This window comes from Pogona vitticeps, chromosome 10 (genome assembly GCF_051106095.1).
Source record: "Pogona vitticeps strain Pit_001003342236 chromosome 10, PviZW2.1, whole genome shotgun sequence".
NCBI lineage: Eukaryota > Metazoa > Chordata > Lepidosauria > Squamata > Agamidae > Pogona > Pogona vitticeps.
In genome coordinates, this window is record NC_135792.1 from 24,112,205 (window position 1) to 24,132,567 (window position 20,363).

A 20,363-nucleotide genomic window follows, 5' to 3' on the forward strand; every position below is an offset into this window, starting at 1 on the left:
AAGTAATTGTGAGAGAGAAGGGGGGGAAAGCAACCTTGGGCGGTGACATGGCTCATGATGTTAAGACACAATGGCAAGATGAAGTTTTTCTCCTTCTCTGACTCGGCAACCACAGTGGGTTACTAGCTGGAGGGAAAAACTGATATCACTGGGGCCCCGGCCGTCCCATGAAGGCCAGACCGCTGCTTCCTTGTTTGGTGTTGTGTTTGAATCACGCCGACAGCAGACAACTGGCAAGGTGGGTACCTGACCTTTTAAATTTCCAAGCCACAAAACAGCCAAGCTGAGACCCCCCCAAAAAAACCCTGCTGTTCGATATACTCCACTCTATGAGAAAATCTACTCCTCTGATGGAGCGGAAGGGTGGGCTGAGCCATCTTACCTTTCTGTCTTCAAGATCAGAAGAGGTCAACAATTCAGGATTCTTCTCGATTATTTTGATTTTATCTTCTAGACGATTGGCCTTAAAAATCTTGGTACAGGGAGAGAATAAAATGAACACTTGATGCTCCTTGGATTGGCTTTTAATATTCCTCTGCTCATTACAGCACAATGAACCAAACGTGCCTGCCTGTCTGCCCTCCTTATCCCGCACAATTCCTCTCCAGAGTTCAAAAAGTTACCTTTCCCGGCCTAGTGTGCCCAGAATCTCCCAGCCAGCATGCCCCTGGCCAGGTCAGCTGGGCACCCTTATCAAGAGGTCACGGAACTACGAAATGACAGCACATTTGCAAACATAGAGGGGGGAAAATCTTACTTTCTGCATGAGAGAATGAGAAATGGCAGAGCTCTCCAGGGCGAACACCTGGAAGAGAAAGAGGCAGCAACGCTCATTAGGATGTCTCCCGCCGTTGGGAAACATCATCATAAAAAATACAAGCAAATGCGGTTACAACGAATTCTTGAGCTTTTGTTCCGTTTCAGATTAAGATTCCTGGCTTAAATCAAAGACTTCTCAGAACGAGTTGGGTTTTTGAAGAAAGATCTGAAGGAAGGAAGGAGACACCACAGTACGTTGGTTTAAGAAAAGAATGTCATGTGTTAAAATACAGGAAGGGAGAACGGGTGGAAGTAGAGATGGGATTTTTGGATCTTCTGAATTACAAATACCGTAATTTTTTGTCCTTACCTAACTTACAAGTATCTGATGCATGTGGGAGAAAGGCCCAAATTAGAAGGCTTTGAGGCTAAACTAGGCCTAGCCCCACTCAAGCTTTCTGTTCCTGCCCCAGTGCGTGCTGGAAGTTTTCCTTCTGAGCACTTGGGCAGAGCTAGGCCTAGCTAAGCTTCAAGGCCTTCTAATTTAAGGATCACATTCCAGTATTTGTAACTGCCAGAATGGCAAATTATTGTATTTGTAGCCCAGAAAATCCCAAAATCCCATCCCATCCTAGTTGCACTTGCTGAGGTGTCACACACCACTGACGGCACTTAAGGGGAAAGCCTATAAAACCCCATTTGAAGACCTAGAGAAAGGAACAGAAGCGCTAGCCCATGTTAAATTCTGCAAACACATCACACACGGAAGCAAAAAGAAAGAGAAAAGGAGCTGAGCACCTTTTCTGCTCCAAGATGGTGAGCCAACGCAGGAAGGAGGCTGCCATCGCTCAGGCTCAGGCATACGCTGCTCGGCTCCAGGACCTGCCGGGAGAAAAGGCAAGCTTGTCAGCAAGTCCACCCTTTGCAAAATGTTTAAAAGCTCAACACGAAAGATATGCTTGTTTTTCATGACAACACTGCTGTCCGAAGGCTGTACGCCATTCCCATGCTTCAGGTAGAATTTAGGATATTTTAAAGACAAAGGGACGTATGTTTTCTGCTAGTTATTTGTGAGAGGGATCCAGAGAACAGTCATCACGACAAGTACAGGCAGGGCACGGGCAATGATTTTACACATCCGCCAGCATCCTACTGGCGTCCGCATAGGGTTTGTGTCATTTGCGGTGGCTAAATACGGCTAATTGCTGAGGTGCAGAGGTGTGTCTCCATCATGATCTGGTCATGAACCCAAGGTGGGGTCCCCCAGCACCTGATTAATTAGCCACCACTATGGCAAGTTATGAAACCATATGCAAAAAGTAGACATCCCTTCTGAACAGCAGGACTTGATCCATTAGCCAAGTCTTGCCTACAGAAGGGTGAAAAACAGTCGTTTCTGAAAGAGCAAAAGTTTGTTAAAGATTTTTTTAAAGATTCAGGCAATCTTACTTTCTGCAAAGCTTCCAGATACCGAGCTGTCCGGTTCTGATCGTTCAGTTCGCCAAACCGCGGCCGATTCCACAGCAGGTGGGCCTGACACCTGCAAACGGGGCTCTCAATGGGGGCGCCCGTCTCTGCCCCCTCATTTCTAAAAACAAGAAGATGCAGTGAGCCAGCTCTGGGGTTGTCAGTCCCAAATCATCCTACATGCCCTGCATTCTAGCTTTTTTTTTTTGGGGGGGGGGGGGAAGGAACAAAGTAGCCTATTCCAGTCTGCTGTCCTCCAGATGTTTGGTGTTACAACCTCCACCATGCTCCTTGATCGGGGTCCATACTGGCTGGGGATAATGGGAACTGCAGTCTGACAGAACCAGATGGCAACATAGGGGAAGAATTGTGGCAGGAGTCCGTTATCCCCTTCAATATCTGAACAGCATTTTGTGTCAGCGTTCTGTCTGAAAGTGTCTCTTGCTCCATGGAGGGAGAAGCCTGTTCCCTGCTAAGGCAGAAACTGGTAGAGATGAGCTGATCTTGCCCTTCTGGGACAGGATGTAGACACAGGTCAGGGAGGACCAGCTGTTTTTCACAGCCAGGAAATGTTTTGGGTCAAAGAGCCAGGAAAGACCATTGCATCAAAAAGCCAGGGAGGAAAAAAAAGAAGAACATGCCTTTGCTCAGAGAACACTGAGAACTCAAAATACAGTATTATTATTTTATTTATTCAGCATATTTTTACCCTGCCTTTCTCCTAAAAAGGCCTTGAGGTGGCTTACGGTATTAGAAGATGAATGCATTTCTTAACTCATTTTGCAATACTTGATGGCCAGGATCCTATTATTTATGCCAGGCTGGCCTAAGTCCATCAGTGTAAAACTCAGCTGCGATTTGCCATAAGCTAAGACGTCAAAGGAGGTGTTTGGGGTAACACACCAATTATGCGAATCCTCATGTGAGAGCAAACACCCAAGCTAACTTTTTAATTCATGGCCATTTGCTGCTGAAATTCCTGCCAATCATCTTATGTTGGGCAAAAGTGTTCAGCTGGATCCCGGCGGGTCTTTCCAGACTAATTTTTATGCTATCTAAAACATCTGTCACATAATGACCACCCAACCCACCCAACATGCTTTCACTGAGGAAGAAGAAAACTTCCCCAGCTCGCTGCTCCGTGGCTTCAGTTACCTGCCCTTTTGAAGCTTATACCATATGGAGTAATCGTCGTGAAAGGCGGTCAGGTGCACAGGCTGGCCCTGGAGGACAGGTCTCTCGTCCGGAAGGAAATACACGCATTGCATCCAATGGTCTCTCCACTGGAAGTGTTCAAAAAGGGGTGGGGAGAAAAATCTCAGCTGGGCAGAAGGAGTGAGCCCAAGGTGATTCTTGACGGTGTCAGCCACGGGGTAGGGGAAGAAGCTCCCTTTTAAGACACGGACAGGAGGTGTCGCTTTGACCACCGTTTTGCAAGACTGCTCTTCCATCGTCCATCTTTCACGCCCAAAGAACCCATTGCCCCATCCAAATACGACAGGCGCCACAAAACACAACAGGGGCCCAATCTTTCCTTCCCTTCAACCCAGCACCCATCAGCAGTCCCTTTTAAATCAAGCCTAACAGCGAAAGGTACAAATTTTGCAAAGCTGGGAAACACCTGCTCGCATGTTCTCTGTTGACACACCTGCACTGAAATGTCAACAGACTTGTACAATGTTAAGAAGATGCTGAAAATTACCGGGATGTCTTCGGAGGCAGGCTGGACCCAGTACGGGGCCATGGTGCATTTGATGGAGCCGGCCGGGTCCATATCAATGTCCCACCACGAGAGGACCACTTGGGCTCTGCCGGACCGGATGGGCTCCAGCTGCACCGTGGAGGAGGCAGGGGCTCGGCTGACTGGCTTGCTAAAATCTACACTGTGGGGAATAATAAGTTGCAATCAGCTCCTTTTAAATGGCACGATGTTGCTCACACTGCTGCACACCTCACAGCAATGCACAAATAACCACAGAATTTATATCAGTGATACTATGCAAGGTTTTAAAGACATTTGTGAGAACCGAAGATGCATCTTGTGGCTTTCACCGGGAAGCAGCCTCTGCCACTGTCACAATCAGAACATTGCACCTTCATCTACTGGCAGTTGATACTTGGAGACTAATACCTCGCCCGTGCATGGATTTCTTAGGTCTCCCACATATGCAAGTGTACAGGAGCCACAAGGGAGCCTTGTGGCACAGTGGCGAAACTGCAGTGCTGCAGTGAAGACTCTGCTCCTAACCTTTGATCCCAATGGGCTCACGTTGCCACCTCGAGGTTGACTAAACTTTCCACCCTTCCAAGGTCAAGAAAGCATTCCGGGTTTCTGAACTGTAAATAGCCTCCGATATGTCTTTGATTAACTGATTCTTTTAAGGTTGCACTCAGTCGTTTTAAATATACATTGCACCTGACAGCTGTTGCGCTGTTTTTAAAAGTGGAGCAAAAATACATTTCTTATCCTTGCTGAAGCAGATTAACATGGCCACCGCTCCGTTGTTAAGCCACGTTCAACAAACGGGACAGCAGCGCCCCGCTGTTTTACTTCAAAGGCATGGTTTATGCAACTGTGAGACTCCTGCTAGAACCGTCGTATCTTGAAAAAGTATTTGGCAAAAATGGGCAACGGATGCTTCTGGAAGGATTCAGGAGAGGCAATTCTGTTTTGAAAGAAGATATACTGTAGGCTCCCCCATTGCATCTTCTTTGAATTAAAAAATAAAAATAAAAGAGATTACACACACACACACACACACACACAAATTCAAAGTAAACATCTGGCACCGTCTGGTTTTGTTTTCTGTATTTGGGGGCTGGTGAGTCTCTAGGTCTTGAGGTTTGGAAAACTGTCCCCCACCCCCTTCACACTCCCCAAATGTCCTGAGCCTGCGCAGCCTTGAGTTAAAGAAGCACCTCCCTAGAAACACCATCTGAGTTGAGTACTCACCTGAACATTGTCACAACTTCGCTGAGGACCACAAAGTCACTCTGGGGCACCTGATTCAGCTGAATGTCATAAACCGAAGGTGCCCCAGGGCAGTTCTCCATCTCGGGTGGGGAGATGATCACCTTCTCGCCCTCTTCGGTTTGGATGTGAATGGGAAACAGCTTGTTCCAAGACCACATTCTGTAGGACTCCACTAGCTGGGCGTACACGGTCGCTCGGTGAGGGACTGCTTCACATCCCTCCTGATCATTGAGAAACAAAAAGGAGAGAAAATTGAGCCATGCTCTCATGTCATCCACTTTGAGAAAAGCGAGTTGTGCATGCAGTCGAACCAGAAAAGATAGAACTAGATGCAGAACTAGATGCCGGGACTAAATATGAAATCAGCTCTTCCACTGTCTTGAATCTCCATGACAGGCCTCACCTGAGTAACTGACATGCTGCTTCCATGATATTTACCTGGAAATAAATCACTACTGGATTCAGTAATGGTTGGGCACAAGGAAGTGTATGCAAGTTCTTTATTTGTCCTGTTACACTAGACCCAAAATCCACGGCAACTTTCTCACAGCTAACCGTTTTTCAAACCACACAGAGCCACATGTAGAGATAACACTGAACTCTCTTATGGGTTATGAAGGTATTTGGAAGATGAGTAATTTTAACAGGGACAACATTCCTCAAAACTAGGAAACAGATGGGTTATAATGTGCAAAATCTTGTTCATGCAGGCAGAACAGAGAATTAAACCTGTGTAGAAGGGACATGGTGGCGCTGCGGGTTAAACCGCAGAAGCCTCCATGCTGCAAGGTCGGAAGATCAGCAGTCGTAAGACTGAATCCACGCAACGGAGGGATCTCCCATCACTTGTCCCAGCTCCTGCTACCTAGCCGTTCAAAAGCATGTACAAATGTGAGTAAATAGGTAACACCTCGGTGGGAAGGTAACGATATTCTGTATCTAGTCACATGGGCCCCGTGACCACAGAAACTGTCTTCGGACAAATGCTGGCTCTGCAGCTTGGCGATGGGGATGAGCACCGCACCCTAGAGTTGGACACGAATGGACTAAATGTCAGTGGGAACATTTACCTTTAAAGCTACTTCGAATACCTGTGGCCAAGTCATTTATTCATATATTTATTCATCTTTCAGGTGCTTTCAGAAAACCATGGAGAGACTAGATAAAAAAAGGGGAAATATATTCTGTCATCATCCTTTGAACTGATGGTGTTTTTTGTATATATATGTATTCTTAGTGGCTGACATTTGGTTTCCCTAGCAGACGTTCCTTTGAGTATTTCTTGAGACAGAGAGAAAGGGAGATGACAGACCAATAAATTATGAAATGGTACAAAGATGTTGGAGAACGTGTCACCAAAACAGTGTGGGATGTTCAGGAAGATGGCAGCAAACGGCAGGAAGTTAATAAGTGAACCAATCCATTTATAAGTAGATACCTTTGGTTAAGACTGAACAGGCAAGAAGCACAGGTAAGAAGGAGAGTGACTAGTTGTCAAAACAGCTCTCAGGACTCCTGTGTGCTGATGGCAACAAATAACATTTTTCGACAGTGAAAGAGTTATGAAATATCATCTCCCTGGCTTTATTAGTAACCGAGGCGTTCTCATTGCCTCCAAATCAACAAGGGACCAAGCCTTGTCTTTCTCATGGTCCTCATGGGGAGAGAGCCATACTTTCCCAGTAATGTCTCTCCAAGCAAACATGGTGATGCCCCCTCCATCATCACAATACAGTGCTTCTGATGCTTCCTGAGGTTAGCGGTTATGATGCACTCATTGTTCTAGGTTGGGGCAGGGCAACCAAGTTTACTGGTCCATTTTCTTGGGATGGAAAAGGTAAGTCACGGTCATGGGTCCAAGCAGAGCTGGTTTGGAGGCAATGAGAAGGACTCGGTAAGATAATGGAGAAGTAACAGAAGGCACACATTGAGAACACCATTTCCAAGAGGTGAGTAGCACATCCTGGCTTAGGTTACCAAGGAGGAAGACGCCAGGCAAACTGTTGCAAGACTCTCAACTAACTGACTGGTTGCCTTCATTCTCCATAAGGTGAGGTAAATATTTTTATCTTTATATATTATTCAAATGTCATACTTTGCTGCTGGTTTTCAATTGTTTCATAGATGTCTTCATGAAAGTTGTAATTTGAAAAAGAGTGAGAAATTAAAATAATAATAATAATGATGATGTATTACTTCATTTTATTTCCTCCACTAGGATATTCTTACAGTTGTGGATTTGTTACAGCATAGAAACTGTGCTATAAACTGTATATAAAACAGGATTTTGCAACATGGATCACTTTCCCTCTTGAGGTAGGAAACCCTTTTTTTCCAGAAATCTTGACTGAACATTAATTTATCTAGCTGGATCATTTGGTCTGAAGAAGTAAAATATCCAGTACATCAGGAAATTATTCCAAAGCTTGAAATGTGACCAAAGGCCGATTGAAAGAGGAGATTTGTGGGAACTCCAAAGCTAAAAGGAAAGAGGAGAACACAATCGAAATAAGGTGGTTGCTGACAAACCAAGAATCAGGTAAGCCTTCCAGCATCATTTTCAGTGCATCTGTGACTTTTGCCCCTATTTCTGTATCATTCAAGAGAGAGCAGGCGGATGCCAGTACATTCAGCTTCGGCTAGATCACTTTTGTCATCAGGTAAGAAAAATACCTCTTCCTCCCCAAATTATCCAGCAGGCCATCAACACATCTTTCCTTTCTACGGACTCTGATGAGTGAAATGGACATCGAACACTGAATGATTTCCAAAAGTGAAAGGGACCTGCAATGTCTTCCAAGAACCATCTATTCAAGTTCCTGCCTCATCTTGGGGTAAGTCACTCACTTTCATCATCAGGTAAGAAAAATGCATCTTCCTCCCCAAATTATCCAGCAGGCCATCAGCACATCTTTTTTGTCTTTGGATCGTGATGATTGAAACGGACATCGACCATTGAATGATTTCCAAAAGTGAAAGGGACCTCCAATGTCTTCCAAGAACCATCTATTCATCTTCCTGCATCATCTTGGGGTAAGTCACTCACTTTCATCATCAGGTAAGAAAAATGCCTCTTCCGCCCCAAAATATCCAGCAGGCCATCAGCACATCTTTTTTGTCTTCGGATCGTGATGATTGAAACGGACAGCGAACACCGAATGATTTCCAAAAGTGAAAGGGACCTGCAATGTCTTCCAAGAACCATCTGTTCATCTTCCTGCATCATCTTGGGGTAAGTCACTCACTTTCATCATCAGGTAAGAAAAATGCCTCTTCCTCCCCAAATTATCCAGCAGGCCATCAGCACATCTTTTTTGTCTTTGGATCGTGATGATTGAAACGGACATCAACCATTGAATGATTTCCAAAAGTGAAAGGGACCTCCAATGTCTTCCAAGAACCATCTATTCATCTTCCTGCATCATCTTGGGGTAAGTCACTCACTTTCATCATCAGGTAAGAAAAATGCCTCTTCCGCCCCAAAATATCCAGCAGGCCATCAGCACATCTTTTTTGTCTTCGGATCGTGATGATTGAAACGGACAGCGAACACCGAATGATTTCCAAAAGTGAAAGGGACCTGCAATGTCTTCCAAGAACCATCTGTTCATCTTCCTGCATCATCTTGGGGTAAGTCACTCACTTTCATCATCAGGTAAGAAAAATGCCTCTTCCTCCCCAAATTATCCAGCAGGCCATCAGCACATCTTTTTTGTCTTTGGATCGTGATGATTGAAACGGACATCGACCATTGAATGATTTCCAAAAGTGAAAGGGACCTCCAATGTCTTCCAAGAACCATCTGTTCATCTTCCTGCATCATCTTGGGGTAAGTCACTCACTTTCATCATCAGGTAAGAAAAATGCATCTTCCTCCCCAAATTATCCAGCAGGCCATCAGCACATCTTTTTTGTCTTTGGATCGTGATGATTGAAATGGACATCGACCATTGAATGATTTCCAAAAGTGAAAGGGACCTCCAATGTCTTCCAAGAACCATCTATTCATCTTCCTGCATCATCTTGGGGTAAGTCACTCACTTTCATCATCAGGTAAGAAAAATGCCTCTTCCTCCCCAAATTATCCAGCAGTCCATCAGCACATCATTTTTGTCTTCGGATCGTGATGATTGAAACGGACAGCGAACACTGGATAATTTCTAAAATAAAAGTGACCTGCTATGCATCATATTGCGGTAAGTAATTCAATGTATTTCCAAGGTTTTTCAAATAATTAATCATGTTAAATAATTCTGTTCTGAATTCTTGCATTTTGGTACTCAAATCTTGAAATCCCACTGGCATGGTTACTGCATGATTCTCAGATGTACTAAACTTCTAAAGTTCTAATTTCAATTGATGAACTTCTTTTTAGGTTGGACTGATTAGATTTGATGAAACTCTAGAAGACCTTTATCTCATCGCCCTCAGAGAAACTGGAATAGGAATTACAAATTTGGCTGAAACTTCTGCACCACTTCTATCACCTTGAAGGACGGAACAGGTAATTCATTCATTTTATTTCAAGTGTTTTTATCCCCATAAATATCATGAACGTGGTTGCGTCCAGTCAGAATCATGACATTTGGAACTGTAATCTCCACCTCCTCCTTGTAAGGTGGATGCAGGATACTGGGAGAATGTAGTAATTTTCTGAAGTTCTAGATTCAGTCCTTGAACTTCTTTCTCTCTCTTTTTTTTAGGTTTGAATGATGGGATGGGATGGCATTTCAGAAGACGTTTATTAATCTTTCAGGTAATACGGAGCTTTTCCCATGTTCCAGCTCTCAGACGTTCAAACCAGCAAGGCTGTTGCTGAGGGAGTCTCTGGATGTTGTGCCAGCGGCCGGGTGGTTGTTTATGGTCTTTGCTGATATGCCCAGGGTAACACTGATCGCCACATTTGGGGTCGGGAAGGAATTTTCCTCCAGGGCAAATTGGCCGGAGGTTCTGGAGGTTTTTCGCCTTCCTCTGGGCATCCGGCAGGGACCACCCATTAGGGCAATCCTAAAGGTCAAAAATAAAATTAACTGTGTAAAAAAATCTTTCTTGTGTTTGTCTGCTTTTTATCCTTTCTTAAATGACATGAGTCCTAAATGGATTTTTCTTGCAGTTCTCTGCCTCTCTGTGTCCCTTTTCCAAACACCCACCATTATACTCTCTTCTCTTAGAAAAGCAGGCAGCAACCCAGTGCCCTCCCAAGGTACTGGACTACAACTATTATAATGCTGGCTGGGGCTTCTGGGTGTTGTAGTCCAAGAAAAGGAATATCGCCAAGCTCAGCCAGCAACGGTGACAAGAGATGGTAATGGCAACAGGGAACAACCGGAGGGTGACCACAGAGCTTGGGCACCATCATCTCTGCTTGGGCTTGGATGCAGAAGCTCTAAGCAATGTTGCCGCACTGCATAATGATTAACGGGAAAATGTGTCAGGTCTTGTCTGCTCACTCCTTACCTGCACAAGGAACTTGTGGGCGTGCTCATAAGACGGTAAAGCCCCTTCGCCTATCAGTTCAGTATCAAACAGCTCTGTTATCAGGATATTTGCACGGCACTGCATATCTCCGTCTGAAAAGCAAGAGGAACTGATTTAGAATTTTTTAAAAGCCCCCACCCCTGTTGGTTTGAATACATGTGGAACGCTCCTGCAAAATCATCACAGACTGAATCCATGCGTGATTTCCTGTGCATGATCAATTCAACACCTTTGAGCATCAGTGAGTGGGGGGCAGAGAATGACGCTGCCTTTCATCTCTTCTGGACAGATGGCTTCTCTTCACAGTTCCCTTCGCTTCTTCCAAACTATAGGACAGAGTGAGCCTCTGCTGAAGCCAATGCCCAGAAATCTCAAAGCGGGAAAGACATGCCAGATTAAGCATTTTAGGCTTTTCATTTGAGGCTACACGGTAGAGTTTAAAGATAGGAAAGCCACGTTCAAATGCTAGCAGATCTCAGGAGGCTCACTGGGTCACTTTAGGCAAGTTGCTACACTCTTTCAGCTCTAGATGAAACATTACAACGCAGCCATTGGCAATACCCGTAGGGCAACTGCTTCATCTCTGCAGAAGGCAAGGAGCTGCAACACTCACTTCTGCCAAACTGTTTTTAGGCTTGAAATGTCTTCTCTCCAAGGTGCTCATCTCCTGGATAGGGGTTGGAAAAGTTCAGAAGAAATGAGGCTGGCAGGGGGTGATTAATGCACCCTTCCCGGATTCTGCTAGAAATTGCTCACGCCGGAGAATGTTTTGCAAGGGAGAAGCTGTCATCCGTCTAACATTACACATTATGCTTATTTTTCTTCATTAGAAGAATCACAAGAGGCGTAGGTGATAAACCAAGTGGGGGTGTGTGAATTTTCTGCGTTTGCTCGCACACATGCCCACACAGTCAGTAAAAAGGACACCCAAGTTGTTATGAAAAAACAAAAGTTGGTTTTGCTGTATTACTTTTTAAAACTTTGCACTATTTGCTCACAAATTAGATGTTTGTTAAGCCAGCAACAAGTAGGTATATCAGAAAAGTTTAGGCACAGTAAGTCTGTGGGGGTATCATTCCTAAGGTTGCTAAGCCACATGGGTGCTGTAGTGAGGGAAAACTCTCCTAGCATCCTGTGGCTGTTTCTGAGGGAAGGAGCTGCCATCATTCTCCCTCCTTCTCATTATCATAGAGAGCTTGGCATAGAAGCCTTTCCTTAGGCCAATCAGAGCACTTGATTAATTGCCTTTCTCCAGACCAACCCTAATGTAACCATTGTCCTATCTGAACCCTGTCTACTATCTGTAATGCTGTCACTACCTGTGACCTTGTAATGTTAATAAAAGGACAGTCTCCTGGTGGCAGAGAAGCAGAACATAGGCGAACATCAGAGAACGGAGAACATCAGCAGAACGTCACAGACGAAGAACACTTCTCATTCTGCTTCCTTGCTGAGTTGCCCACCAGGAGTACTGCTGGCAGACATCCATCTGTGTGTGTGGCTGACTTCTTCTATCTATTGCTAAGAGACTCTTTGCTATCCATTATCTGGTGATCACCACAAAGCCCATCAGCCTGCTCATTGCCTGAACCCCAACATAAGTCAAAGAAGGAAGAGGCTGGGTCACAGAAGACTATAGCAATCAAGCTGGACAGAGAAGATGAATATTGTTGTTGTTGTTGTTTAGTCGTGTCTGACTCTTCATGACCCCATGGACCAGAGCACACCAGGCCCTCCTATCGAATATAGAAAGCAACAATCCGGACAATCCAAATGACCCAGTGAAAAATAAATACTATCTAAGGGAGAAGGCAGAGGTGAGAAAAGTTACCTCTTTGGACTACAATTCCCAGAATCCCCCAGCCAGCATATTTAAGACATGCTACTTTGTAGATATTAGGCAGGTATTTGGGGCTGGGTAATTCTGGGAGCTATACTCAAAAACACCCTTTAAAAGGAGATTCACCTAACACCAACAGAAATATTCACATGGCACAGATGCTATTCACCAGACAAATGTATTTACTCTCCTGGGCTTTTAAAATCAATCTGTTCCTAACAGCAGATTTTGTATATTTCAACAGATGATTTTAGAGATGCCTTTGGTCGGTAACTTCAGTAATTGTTTTATGCAAATTATCCTGGAAAGACGTTTACAAGGTGGTATGCATTAAAAAAAAAACAATTTTGCTCCATGCCACATGAGAAAAAGACTACCTCTGTCTCTTACCAGGCCCCACTGTGACTTCCGTGGAGTGTTTGTTGATGATCTTTATCTTGTCACTAAAGCCATTTTTCCCCACGATCTTCACAGCTGTTTCAGCCATAGGCTTGAAGACCTAAAACATAACAATCCTTTGCGCTTACATAGTGCATTTCAACCAATTAAGGTATTTTCATACAGGTTATCTCACTAATCATTAAAACAGCACCGAGAAACAGCTTAGTTCTACCCTCGTCATGAATCGGGGCCCATGATGAGTTAGGGTGGGCCAGGGAGACAACGGATGACCTCCAGGGAAACAACGGCCAAGATTCAGCAGGATAAATTTTGGCATCAAAGGCCAGCAAAGTCAGGACTTCACCCCTATTTCCTTCCTGCGCAACCCTGCGTGGTGCTTGAAACGCCTTACTCCAGATGCCTTCCCATCCCTCACCAACCAGTTTTTATGGATAAAGCAGGGCATGTCCCCAGATGTCTCCCCTACATCCACAGATTTATTTATTTGGTTTACCGCCAAGAGGCAATCGATAAACTATACAATATAGCAAACAAAACATTGTATTGTCAAACAGAAACAAATAAAAACTATAACATTGGGCAAGGAGCAAAACAGCTAGTTGTAAGCTCACCTAGATTTAAACACTAGTGAGACGGTGGCAAAATCTGGAAACCACTTAGCCAAGAATGCCCCTAAAGGCCTCTTGAAAGAGCCTCGTTTTTAACATCCTCTTCAAGGCAGGGAAGGAGGGGGACAGGGGCCGCTCCACCAGGAAGGCACTCATTCCAGAGGGACAGTGCCACAGCTAAAAGGGCCCTGTTTCTTGTGAACGCCTTCGCGGCCTCTCTCAGAGAGCACAGCCTGTGTGGATCAGGCGGTGTGGGATGATGTTCTGAAGGAAAAGCGCTCCAACGAGTAACATCAACTACTGCAAGCAGCATCCATTTAGACCCGAAGTGTGTCACTTCTCCTTGAACGAAAACCACAGTGAAATGGGGCTGCTTTAAAATGGGGAGAATGCTGGGAAGGCTGGATCAAAGGTCTCCCACATCTTCCCTTTTATAGAGACTGTTGTTGATGCTGTAATTTTTTCTGACAAGTTGGTTGCCGGGATGTACTTCCTGCCTAACAGATTATTATTATTATTATTATTATTATTATTATTATTATTATTATTATTATTATTATTATTATTATTATTATTATTATTATTATTATTATTATTAGTTATTGTTATTGTTATTGTTATTGTTATTGTTGTTGTTGTTGTTGTTGTTGTTGCTGTTGTTGTTGTTGTTGCTGTTGCTGTTGTTATTTATTTTATTTATATCACGCCTAGCTAGTCAGCTCAGGACCACTCTAGGTGGCTAACAAACAAAGAATAATAAAAGTAAACATATATAAACAGCATAAATAGATCCCTCAAGCGCCTGTGAGAACGAGTCGGGGTGAGGCTCACCTCTACAGCATAGCAGAAATCGGCTCCAGCGGTGACCGCCATCATGGATAACAGGCCCGTCCCAGTCCCAATGTCCAGAACAATGGCTTTCTCCCCTCTTTCTTTCACTCGGCCGACCGCGGCACGAATCCCCTGGAAATATTTTGCATTCTGTAAAGAAAGGCAAAGAGCAGTTGCCTCAACCAGGCCCACAGGGCAGACAGTCTCTCGGCTTGCTATTATGGAACCTGCTGCCGTTCGGGGGATCACGCAAGTGCTGTTTTCTGATTCCAGAAAACTATGGAAGAGAACTGCAGCATTAACTGCAACATGAAAATAAATGACTCTTCCCCCCACCCCCGACTGTATCCATCAGAAGCAGAGGAGACTGTGAGCAAGAATAGAGTTCTACTCTTTTCTCATATCATCAGCCATAAGGGAACAGTGAGGGCTTAATTTTTTTTTTTTTATAACGTGACACTATGTTTAAAAATTCAATAAAGAATCCGTTTCTATTAAAAAGAAGTCCCAGGGATTCAGTGTAGATATAAACCAACACGATTCCCATGATAACAGATGTGAAAAACCATATACCTTTCCACAAGAAAAATAAAGTAAAGCTGCCACAGTATTAGAAACTTTAGCATTGACCTACATTCCCAATTTACTTTTTCCTTAACCTTGTAACATGGTCTTTAAATCTTTAATTCTAAATGAAAGCTTTATAGCTGGAGGGGTTTAGGTGGCCTTGTCTTGAATGGCACGGTTGGTTCTCTGCTCTGTTTAACACAGACTTTTACCCACTGAGGATTTTCCATCCTGTTCCTGCCAAAATCTTCAGTGCCATTTCCAAATAAAGAGATATTTGGGGCTTTGCAGCTGTTTAAAGCTAGATACAGATGGACATAATTCCCCTCAGGACATTGTGCTTGACGTGCCTTTTTGATTCCCCCCTGCCTTTCAAAACGTCTCCTCCTTAAAATATAAATCAATGGAAATGCTCACAAAAAGCTGAGTGTCTCAAAATAAGCACAATGCTGGAAAAAAAAACCACCTCTAAGGTCTGCCAATACAGACTTTTGAAACTCCATTAAAAATGGTTCCGAACATTGCCCAGGGCTACTCTGAAAAATATTTATACATGCTATCTGAACTGGAAAATCTTAGCTACAGAAGAAAGCACACACCCAGAAGTCCTTGATAAACAGATGGGGTACTGATCACAGAGGGCTTATTTATCATTAGAATGTGACCATTACCAGATGGGATCTAAGTTAAGATGCATCAATTTACATATTTGACAGTCATCTATGTTTCGGTCTTCCAAAATTACTAGCAGAGGACAAGCTGGCATCTTCCAGATTACATTTCATCTCATCTCCTTAATCTTAGAACTGCAGAGCTAGAAGGGACCCTCTGGGTCATCAAGTCCAGCCCCTGTCAAGGAGGCCCAGTGGGGAATCAAACTCCCAGCCTATGGCTCTGCAGAAGCTAAACCACCGAGCCATACAGCAGTTTCAGGCTCAGCCAGTCCAACCACTGACCATGCCAGCTGCAAATAATGGGGGTTCTGAGCGAGCACATCTGGAAGGCAACAGGGATGGTTGTAGGCCTTCCTTTTGATACTTAGCTAAAATAAAAGCAGTTTGTTAGCCATGCTTTCAAACATAGATCTGGATTATCCATCAACTGGCAATGTCTAAAAAGTGTATCTATACCATAGCAGATTGACATCATTTTCACTGCCTTGGCTTCACCCTATGGAAATCTGGGATTTGTAGTTTGGGAAGAGCTTCAGAATTCTCTGCTGTAGTCCAGGGGAGAGCAATAGAGTTCTGTAACAGGGGATTCCAAGCAGTCGCCATACACAGAATGGAGCCAAGAGTTATAGTGGTATCAAACTGCCCTGATTTTGAGAGGCATTCCGTCCACAAAAATATCTCCAAGCAGCCAATCTAAGTGCAATTGTTGGTTGCTGGTTTTCATTTTGAAACATATACAGCCATCCTGACAATCCAATTTCTACCTTTAAGACTTGGTGTAACCTAAAACGGCAGCTTGGGCAAACAGGACAAGATTTATTTTTCCTTATGAACAAAGCACTTAAAATTAAAAAAGTAAAAAGACAACCTCACCAGTCTGGGAAAAAAAAAGGCAAACAATTCGCCTTAAAAATTACAGGTGGGAAACGTTTCACTACATCATCAAAAACATTTTATGCATCATGTGCTTTTACCTGCAGCACTCCCAGAAGTATGGGAAAATATTCACAAGGAAACAGAAAAAGAAAAGCAATCTGGGTGTGATCTAGAAGGAGTGTGAAAAGAGTCAGAGTCATCATGAATGGAAGCTAATGAGGCAACATATATCATTCAAATAACATTTGTAACAAAAGTACTCACTCGGTCTTTGTCATTCAGCATGTCTGCATAACATGACCTGTAAATAAAATCCACATTACAAATCAGCAACAATAAGTCAGCTCTCAAAAAAATGATCAGTGTTCCTAACATAATATTCAACAAAAAGAAACTATACAGTAGGATCTCAGTTTGCTTTTCAAAAACAAACTTCTCTACTTAGCCAAGATGATGACTAAGGGATCTGGTGGATAGGGCCCAACATTTCCATTATTTGGCCGAGAACAGGTCCATCTTCTCTAACAGATGTATACCACCTACAGCCAGAATATGGCTTTGGACAGATTGGATTTAGCTTCTACTTGATACCCCCTCATTTTGGAACAATTTTCAATGGGCAAGATTTTCATTTCCATATCCCATAAATGCATTCTCAAGTTTTGTCCTCTGTATTCATACTATGATCTTTATGATGCTCGTGAGAACAGCTATTTTTTTCAGCTCCTTCCTTCCATTTAGGCTACCAATCCGCACAGGCTATGCTCCTCCAGGTTGCCACTTTGAGAGAGGCCAGGAAGATGTCCACAAGACACAGGGCCTTTCTGGCTATGGCACCATTCCTCTAAAATGGGCTCCAGGTGGAGCTGTGACGGGCCACCCTTCCTCCCTGACTTTAAGGAGGAGAAGCTGGAGGAAGTGTGGATGACTGAGAAACAATAAGAGAGAGAGAAGAGGAATATTCTTGGCAAAGGGCACATCACATAGCACCATTTTAAGATGGTAACTACAAATGCTAGAGATTAAGAGCTGCAATGAAGGATACTAGAACAGGGACTAATATATATTCTTGAAGTCAGCAGTTATCTGGAAGTGTATTCAGCACTGCCTAAAACTCACAAACTACTAGGAACTTAGACAGAAAACCTACTGTGCTTTTAATTTTCTCTGGAACTCTTATTTTTGTCCTTCATTTCTATTGCATTGCTATGAGAAATTTATCCCTCCCTTCATCAGAAAAATTCACAATGGCACACATAGGTCTTCTGAGCCCAATAACCTTATGATTAGACAGAGAAAGAATATGCAGTTCACGGCAATCAGGTAAGCTTTAATGCTGCATGGAAATTTATTCCCAAATGCCTCAATCCAGTGCTTTAGCCTCTACGCCATGCTGACCTGTCACTGTAGTTGAGAATTTGTTTGTTTTGTTTAAACTACATATTTGCCACCTTTCTCCCCATAGGGAACCCAAGACAGGTCACAACAGATAAAATAAGAAATTTAAAAACACTACATAAATAGAACACTTAAAAACAACAATTAAACACAACAAGATTTAAAAATTAAGCATAAGAGCAATTCAAAAACAGGCAGGAAATCATAAGTTAAAAACCAGCATTCATGGTTTAAACACAAGCAAACCAACAAACCCAAAACAATTTCCACCACACCTTGCAATTTCTTGGTGATAGTCATAGTTCTCATCTTCTTCTAGCCACTCTACGGCACCAGTAGTAGGATTGGCTCTTCCGCAGAAAACTTTCATCACTGACTTGCTTTGTTTTTGATGAGGGGGAAAAAAACTTCTTCAGGTGCTCTCAAACATTTAATACATGATCAGAAATCTATTCCAAAAGAAAACAGGTTGCAGTTTAGAAAACTACATGCATAACTCACAGTTAGCAAAAGCAAACCCTGAACACCTCTGCCATTCTCACAATGCCCAAGCAGGTAGATAGGTCAACTTTTTCCAACAACAAATTGTGTCGGACCTCAGCGGCTGTGCAAATCATCGATAGCCCTGAGCTTTCATGGACTATGGCCCACTTATAGTTTCCAAAAGATCTTACACTAATCAGTTTGTAAGGCTTTGAGGTACTATAGGACTCTCCTGTATCTGCAGGATCTGTATCCAGCTTTGCTAATCTGCGGTCTGAAAATACTAAAATATTAAATGAAAAAAACCCAGAAATACGTGTTTGCATGATGCAATTACCAGAATTGGTCATGAGAGGGAACCAGAGACTACACTACAGAGATAATTGGCCCGTTTTGCCTAATATTTTGCCAGTTTGAGATGATTCCTTCTGGGCAGCCACCCTTGGTTATTGTCCTGTTGTCCCAGGATATAACAGATTATACAGTTTGCTATTATTTGTGGTTTTCAGCATCTTGGGGGGGGGCCTTGGAACCATGGATATGGTGCTCTTACCGTATACTGTATGTGTATGCTGGCAACTAATGTGCTCCTCTATGACAATCTGCTCCTTAAGAAGCACCATGTGTTTGTGGCAGGTGTTACAGTGGTGCCTCGCTAGACGATGATAATCCGTTCCACTAAAATAGCTGTTTAGCGAAATTATTGTCTAGCGAAAAGCATTTCCCCACTGGAATGCATTGAAACCTGTTGAATGCGTTCCAATGGGGAAGAATCGTCGTTGTCTAGCGAAGATCGGCCATAGGAAAGCCGCTTTGCGAACCGCCAATCAGCTGTTTAAATCGCTGGCTTGCGAAGCTTAGGTCCCGAAAACACCTGTTTGCAAGCGCGGAGGGAGCTGTCAAAATCGTCATCTAGCGAAAATTGGTTTGCGAAGCAGGGACCAAACTGTCCAGCGAAATTCCCCCATAGGAATCACTGTTATCGCAAAAAGCCAATATCTAGCGAAAAAACTGTCATGTGGGGTAACTGTCTAGCGAGGCACCACTGTATTACTTTATGATTGTGTGGAAATGGTTTATTCATTCAACCAGCCACTGCCCCATGCGAAGACAACAAACAAGCCGGCTCTGGACTGGGCAGCTCCACCGGGTTGTTTTTTTTGCCTCACTCCAGCAGTCCTGCCGATCCTTCTGGGTTTTTTATTTATTGATTTATTTTTGCCCCCCTCCCCACCCTTGCCCGGCGAGGAGACCAGCCAGCCTTTGGAAGCTTCAGGCCAGGTTTAGCCCTCAGAGAGCTGCCGTTTCTTTCCATCGCCTTCCCCCATTTTCATGCTGTCCCAAATCCTCCGGGGGCTGAGGAGATCGTGCTCCGACCCTCCTCCGCCAAAGCGGGGGCGAGAGAGAGCCCACGCCCGCTGGGGCCAAGTCGTCTCTTTTTAAAAAGGGTGGCCGCTGAAAGGAACTCTGCACATGACCAGGAGCACGTCAGTCCTAGATGCTGGGTACGGCTTGGGTGGGCTGAGCTATTTAGGCGCCCTTTGGATTAAGGACTATCTCGGGCAGGGAGGGAGGGAGGGAGAGAAATGCTCTCTGCACATGCTCAGAGGCACGGCTGCCAGGCTTGGCTGCCCAGGCGGCAAACTTCCCAACTCTTCCCGCCCCACCGCGCCCCAAACTCCCCCAATTCTCCTCAAGAGATCCGGGGGGGGGAGAGGGTTTAGCTTCCCCTCCCCCAACGCCCCGCACCCTTTAACGGTTCTTTCCTACCTCAGGCGCCTCTCCCCTGTCAATCACCGCACGCGCTGGGCGCCGCCATCTTCCCAGAAGGCAACGCGCGGCGAGCCTGGCGGCTCACGAAGCGGGGACTCCGAAGAGATCCGGGAAAGGAGCGAGAAAACTTCCGGGCCTGAGTGGACACCGCCTGCTCCCTTCACATGCGGGGCAAGAGTGGGGGAATGGCAGCAGGGAAGCCTCGCGGAAGGTTGCAAGTGGGAGAGAGAGAA

The 20,363-nt window shown here is 44.3% G+C and overlaps 1 protein-coding gene across 1 annotated transcript in view; it reads right to left on the reverse strand.

Moving 5' to 3' along the window:
* Positions 1-20,279, reverse strand: part of PRMT7 (protein arginine methyltransferase 7) — a 28,908-nt gene extending 8,629 nt beyond the window's left edge. Inside the window, exons 1-13 of the mRNA XM_072980513.2 lie at positions 20,128-20,279; positions 18,150-18,323; positions 16,741-16,777; positions 14,360-14,509; positions 12,909-13,017; positions 10,658-10,770; positions 5,180-5,421; positions 3,929-4,109; positions 3,382-3,509; positions 2,209-2,347; positions 1,558-1,641; positions 758-805; positions 383-472 (exon numbers count right to left, since the gene is read on the reverse strand). Coding sequence (XP_072836614.2) covers positions 383-472; positions 758-805; positions 1,558-1,641; positions 2,209-2,347; positions 3,382-3,509; positions 3,929-4,109; positions 5,180-5,421; positions 10,658-10,770; positions 12,909-13,017; positions 14,360-14,509; positions 16,741-16,777; positions 18,150-18,244 — 1,416 coding nt within the window. The 5' untranslated portion in view covers positions 18,245-18,323; positions 20,128-20,279. The remainder of the gene's footprint in view (positions 1-382; positions 473-757; positions 806-1,557; positions 1,642-2,208; positions 2,348-3,381; positions 3,510-3,928; positions 4,110-5,179; positions 5,422-10,657; positions 10,771-12,908; positions 13,018-14,359; positions 14,510-16,740; positions 16,778-18,149; positions 18,324-20,127) is intronic.
* Positions 20,280-20,363: the final 84 nt, after the last annotated feature.